General features: G+C 40.5%; 1 protein-coding gene across 1 annotated transcript; it reads left to right on the plus strand.

The window, feature by feature from the left end:
- Nucleotides 1–1434: 1434 nt before the first annotated feature.
- On the plus strand, nucleotides 1435–5510 carry SARC_02002 (hypothetical protein; the record flags this gene model as incomplete). The annotated part of the gene is made up of 9 exons (XM_014304245.1): nucleotides 1435–1453; nucleotides 1633–1956; nucleotides 2267–2418; nucleotides 2647–2758; nucleotides 3007–3119; nucleotides 3602–3691; nucleotides 3888–4101; nucleotides 4857–5023; nucleotides 5406–5510. 9 exons carry the CDS (start codon nucleotides 1435–1437, stop codon nucleotides 5508–5510), a joined length of 1296 nt encoding a protein of 431 aa, XP_014159720.1.
- Nucleotides 5511–7108: the final 1598 nt, after the last annotated feature.

The raw sequence follows: 7108 nt of genomic DNA on the forward strand, positions 1-7108 counted from the left end.
ATATATATATATTATTTATTATATATATATAGTATACTATATATATATATATACATATGTATATATATATCGTATAGATATATGTATACATAATACACACACATACATAAATATAAATGTATATATATATGACCTTTAATACATTTATATATATAGCTAAATGTACACGTATATATATATACTTGTATATATTTATACACACATATATATGCATATATAGCATACTGACATAGATACATACACACACACAAACACAAAAAAACACACATACACACACACATATATATGTATTTGTATTTATATGCATTTTGATTTATTGTGTGTACAGTGTGCATGGTTTCTTTGTATTATATATATGTGTGTATGTGGTTTTGTGTGTTTGTGTTTATACTGTTTTTTATGTACATATACATGATATCGTTTTTGAGGTGTCCATTTTTTTTTTCAGGCGGTGTATGCCGATACCGTTATTTAACTGGGAGTCACTGAAATTTATACGTGGGCTGGGCAAGGAATTGTACCGAATCTTAAACCATACTCATAGTAAGATGTATAGGCTATCTCCCTTATGAATGTATGAAATATGCCATGTAGTTAATATTTATTTAAATCATTATGTGCGTGTTTGCGATTTTGGGTTTTTAGTATTATGTACATTGTTGCAATTGTGATATATAGAAATGTGTGCTGCATCTGATATACATATACCAATGTGTAGATTTGATGGCGATATTCACGTTCTAAACGCCAGTTAGTATCTTATATATCGTTTTCCTCTGATGAATCTTTGAACTCACAGGCACAGACATATGTATCATCATCTCTTATTGAGCCTGTATGTTCTTCTCAATTGTTGCCTATAATAAGTATTATATATTCCTGCTAATTAGCATGCAGGGCATATATGGGTCACGTGTATCTGTGTATCATGTGTACAAATGCACAAGACCTTACATTGCATTTAAATTGTATTGGGTGCATATTCATATACTTATACATGCCAGATATGAGTACAAAGAAACAACATAGATGTCATAACCTACGTATTTGCTGATGGTACATATCTTGCTGTTTTCGTGACGTACACTCGCGTAGACTACTCACACAGTCGCATCTCTAAAGTACCAGCCACACGTGCACCTCCTGACAATACAATGAGTGATCGAATAGTGCAAGAGCTCTCATCCACATAGCCGTTTTCTTAAGTTGGTAGAAATTCTGGCAATCTTTGCTGACAGTGTTCAGTGCCTCATGCATATCATCGTACCAATCGCACTGTTGTGCTATTTGAAGCTGTAGCTGTAGTGTCTATTTCAACGTCGGCATAACCCTACTGTGCGTCGCATGTGAGAGAGTACACTATTCATCTCCTGAATAAATCTTGAATAGACACTTGCGCGCGTCACTTATTAGAAATTGCGACATCAGGCTAATATGCTTTATTACGAGCGATGTGAGTCAGTAGTCACACGTTTCTACTTCTGTCTTTCAACAGACACCGAATAGTAACACGTTTCTACTTCTATCTTTCAACAGACACCGAATAGTCACACGTTTCTACTTCTATCTTTCAACAGACACCGAATAGTCACACGTTTCTACCCCTATCTTTCTACCGTTATCTTTCAACAGACACCGCAAATGGAGAAACAGAAGAGGGGGATGATCTGGAAGCCGAGGATGAACCCGAAGTAGAGAAAGCCTATCTACCAGGGGATGCTATCGAAGATGACGAAGCTTTGGAGGTGGATCTGTCTGCGTACGACATGTTACATTCTGTTAATGTAGAGTGGCCATGTCTGAGCTTTGATATCATTCCGGATGGTTTAGGCGATAACCGAACAAAGTTCCCCATGACCACGTACCTGGTGGGTGGCACACAGGCGGAGAAGGCGCACCAGAATAAGATTATATTCATGAAGCTATCGCAAATGCACAAAACAAAATTTGATAATGGTAAGTGGTTGAAGCTCTCGATACTGGTTTTTGCGTTTGTACTGTACTGTGCTGACGATTTGTTTATACAATTGCATCGTTTTAGAAAGCATTTAGCTCGCGATGCCCATCTTCATGTATTGTTCAATAATTAAGTATGCAAGGTTCTAAACAAAGTTGCAATATGGGATGGAAGTGCGAGGCATTGATAGTCACCTCGTGCGTGTAGTTAAAAGCGTTTATATGATTGTTTCAAGTCGAACAATCAGATTTTTGCGAGCAGAGGTATTTATTTCAATCACGGCTTGCATATCTACCTTCCTGTATGTAGACTCCGATGCGTCGGATGATGATGATGATGATGCCTTAGACGAAGACGCCATTCTCACATCTCACCATATCAAACACAACGGAGGCATCAATAGAGTGCGAGCCTCACCCACCATGCCAGGCGTAGTTGCGGTCTGGTCAGAAACTGGAAAGGTATGGAATGTGGCGAGCAGATATTATTTGTATCTGTTCGCAAATTATGCAAACCAGTTTATCGTATATGCTGTATTGACCATGTATATTCATATGTATTCATATGTACATCTTTAATATTTTGAATTCCGAACAAAGGTATATTCACGTCTCTGTTCTCGTATTTAATTTCTTTCTGGAGAAAACATCACATTCTTTCTCATTAGATAATATTTTGCACAAATCTAGGTTTCCATGTACGATGGCTCTGCACACATTTCAGCTCTGGACACACCACCCACAGTACCGTTGGCAGCCAAAACAGACCCTATCTTCACATTCAACGGACATCCTACAGAAGGTAAGAAGACATTTTATAGGACTAAACAGTCGGATGAGAATGTGCATCGCATTATTGTCGGTTCCGTTGTACTACAAGTTGAATTGTGCAACCCTTCTATGGCGAGGCTGGGGTTTTTTATACCACAGTATGATATGCTACTGGCGTATTTGCTGCTGACCTTTGAAAATGGCACTTGTGCAGTATTCATTAGTTGCATGGTTGGCTAATCTCTGTTGTGTTTCTTCTGCACAACTCTGTTTAACCAGGATACTCCATGGACTGGTCACCAACTGTACCTGGCCGGTTCGTATCCGGCGATTGTCACAAACATATATATCTTTGGGAGCCTACGCAAGAAGGCAGCTGGAATGTCAATAAGGTATTGTGTATTGCCTCACTCGGACACCTCCAATGCTTAATTTTCGACTAGCTTGTGAACAGGCGTTAATTTCAATCTAGGTGTCGGTTGGTGTATACAAGCTGCGGTGTGAGGTATTGGCTGTTCACGTGTTATAATTCGTCGCGTTGTTCGGGGGCGTGAGTTGCGAGGTTCTGACTTGTATGCAACTCATTATGTATGTGGCTATAAGAGTAGTGCTCACAAGTACATAAGATACACGTACGCTTGAAACTGCGTATATACTTGAAAATAATTTGTGTTAAAAGAATAGGTCGAGTATTTACTGTTTGAAGCTCAGCTGTCTTTCCGGTATCAAAATAACTTGTAAATGTTATTTGTGTTTTGAATCCAACTGCTGCATATGTATCAATGTGCACTTGTGCTCGCATGTATGTATTCATGGCAACACTCAAGTCTCATTTTACTTCCTCATCTTCCCAAATCAATACGAAAAACATCAGACACCATTCAAAGGGCATACGGAATCGGTAGAAGACATACAGTGGAGTCCTTCAGAACCGAATGTGATGGCATCGGCTTCGTGTGACAAGGTGCGAATATATATATATATATATATATATATATAGGCTATTCAATTCAATGCATTATGATGTAGTAAAAATTTATCGAGAGTGGTTTTGGCGATCGGAGCAGGGGTTTGTTAGCAATCGCATCTGACCCATTCCTACATGCTATTACTGCACGCGGAGACGATGTATTCATTTATGTTGTCTTCCGAACACACAGACGGTTAGAATATGGGACACGAGGAAAAAGAATGGAAGTGCACTGACTGTGCAGGCACACGATGTAGACGTGAATGTATTGAGCTGGAATAAGCTCACTAACTATCTCATGGTGTCGGGAGGAGACGATGGTCAATTTAAAGTGTGGGATCTTCGAACTTTCTCCAGTGGAGGTGCGAATGTGCAGCCCGTCGCTTCGTTTAAGTGGCATTCTGGTAAGTGCGCAAAATTTAATTCAACTGTAACCCCCCGTATGTGCTATGGTCCGCTTTATGATGATTTACGTGTCTTAGCTAAAACATGGACTGTATTTGATTCGAATTTGAATTTGAAGTCAAGTGCAAGTGTACCAGGTTATAAAACGCAGCAGATCACTAGAATGGACATTGGCTACGACGCCTGCTTAGTCGTACTTTTTCTCCGGGAGATCGTATCTTTGAATATCCATGTTCTACTGAAAAAGACCTTCAATGTCAGTATACCCGCAGTCTGATTCCGACAGTCACATCATCACTTAACACTAAAGCAATCCGAAGCCTATGTGGTTTTTCGATCGTTTCCTGTCCCAGCCTCATTTGTTTATTATTTCGCAAAGCTTGAGCATGTTTCTCGATTATTGATTGCATCATCCTCAGCTATAGCCCAGTTCATTCATCATCCTCAGCTTTGGCCCAGCTCATTCATCATCCTCAGCTATAGCCCAGTTCATTCATCATCCTCAGCTATAGCCCAGCTCATTCATCATCTTCAGCTATAGCCCAGCTCATTCATCATCCTCAGCTTAGACCAGTTCATTCATCATCCTCAGCTATAGCTCATTCATCATCCTCAGCTATAGCCCAGCTCATTCAATGCGGTTCACGTCACCTGCACTCAACTTAGTCATCGCTTCGCTGTGTTCAAGTTGACCGTGTGATCATCGGTATATGTAGTCACACACCTTAACAAATCACCTCTCACATGCTTGCAGCGCCCATCACAAGCGTTGAATGGCACCCCACGGATGACTCGGTTTTGGCTGTGTCTGGTGCTGATGATCAGACGACGCTCTGGGACTTAAGTGTAGAGAACGATAAAGAAGAAGCTGGCCAGAGTGATGCGCCAGACGTTCCGCCACAACTGCTGTTCATTCATCAGGTGTGTCAGTTTGAGACTTCACTCTCTTGCAAGATGTTGCGTGCGCGTGATGTGTGTGTGTGTATGATAATCTGCGACCGCGATTGATATAGTAGATTCGGAAGGGTACTGTGTGAAACCTTAGCGCGAGAATCGGAATTGTGATACTGTGGTGTGATTTATGTGTCGTATACATCGACACCTGGATGTGAACGTACTGGGGTGGGTTTTCGTCCTGACGCTATTTGCACCTGTCCAAATTCCTCAATATTCAACATCTATAAAACCCTAAAAACCCCAAACCTTTGAGCAGCAGTCGGGATCGGTTGGTATATCTTCGCCATACAAACCATGCAACGCATGTGACGCGTAACTAAATGTAAAATCATTTCACAACTAACAGGGGCAACAAGATGTGAAGGAGCACCACTGGCACCCCCAGTGTCCAAGTGTTCTCATTAGTACGGCGGCGTCGGGTATCAACGTGTTCAAAACGATATCAGTCTGAGCTGACGAGATTCCGCTGTCATCACACGCGCATGCGTACTTGCGTTTAGTCTGGCAATACTAATAAATGTGCGTATATCAAGTAAAAATTATTTGCACACAAACAAACATCCGTCAAGCGGCAATACTAATTAATGTGCGCATATCAAGTAAAAAGTATTTGCACACTAACAAACATCCTTCAAGTGGCAATAATAGTGAATGTGCGTATATCAAGGGAAAAGTATATGCACACTAACAAACATCCTTCAAGTGGCAATAATAATTATGTACGTGCGCCTAGTGACCCAGCTCTGGAACAAACTGGAATCTTACATAGCTTTTAAAGCAATAGTCCAATCGGGATGAGATTGAACGTACGTATATCTAGTGAAAGTATACGCGCGTTAATAAACATCCTTCAAGTGGCAATAATGATTAATGTGTGTATAGCAAGTGAAAAGTATATGTACACTGCAAACATTCTTCGAGTGACAAGTACGCATATCGCCCGAAGCGCACTCGAGGCTTATATTGCTGCACACACGTCGGTTCCGCTGAGACTCGTAGGGTGCATTGTGTCGTATTCGTTGATTTGAATACCCGCTTTTCTCTGTGCGACGTGATTTATGTGTCACTCAACCGTTGTGGAGAGCTGTCATATGCGTTCAAGTTGCTTGTCTAGTACTTTAGTATTGACTGCTGTGAAATGCGGATGTCGTTTGCTAGTTTCTCTCGTGACTCGGGAAGTTTTACTAACGTCCATATCCGCGAAGTTAAACTCCATTGAATGGACTATTCGAGTTGTCCCAGCTGCCAAAGTGGGCGTGATGTGTCCGGGCTATGTCCATATTGTTTGTTTCACCTTGTCTCGATTGAGTTTCATCAATCGTCCTCTACAGTATGTACGCCCGGTCTCTCAATCTTGGTAGTTCAGTGTTACGGAAAATTCGTTAGAACATACATTAGTAAGAAGTCAGGATTGTAGTGTATCATTCTGCTTCGAAACATAGTTAGCAATAAACATACATAGCCTTCTAAATCAGACAACACATGGCATCAAAAAATATATGCTATGACTATGCATAGAATGTAGCTAGTGTAGTTTCTTGAACACTGATCTTGAATACCTATAAGCTAATATTGGATCACTACAGTTATTAGCCGATAAATATTAATCAGCACTATTATGCCTGACTATAATTGAAGTCCAAACCCGTACTGAATAAATTTGCATGATATTTCTTTCACTTGACTATACCCCTCTTTCAGTCTCGATTATGCAACTTGTATAGGGGTCACAATATTACAGCAGAAAGAAGCGTTGCGCTCACTTTTAAAACAGGAATTCGCATGGTTGCGACGCACTTCTGCCGCAAAGATCAGCAAAAAAATTACCATGGGGTCAAATCATGAGGTGTCTTCATCTCGTAGCGCGACGAAATTACAGTTGAACTTAGCTGATACCTTTTCCGAATATATATATATGTATGTATAAATATATAACCACACGCACATACACACACACACACACACACACACACACACACACACACACACAATAACACACACACCACACATATACACACACACGCACACACACACATACACACACACACA

The sequence above is a fragment of the Sphaeroforma arctica genome (assembly GCF_001186125.1).
Source record: "Sphaeroforma arctica JP610 unplaced genomic scaffold supercont1.86, whole genome shotgun sequence".
In the NCBI taxonomy this organism is placed as follows: Eukaryota; class Ichthyosporea; order Ichthyophonida; genus Sphaeroforma; species Sphaeroforma arctica.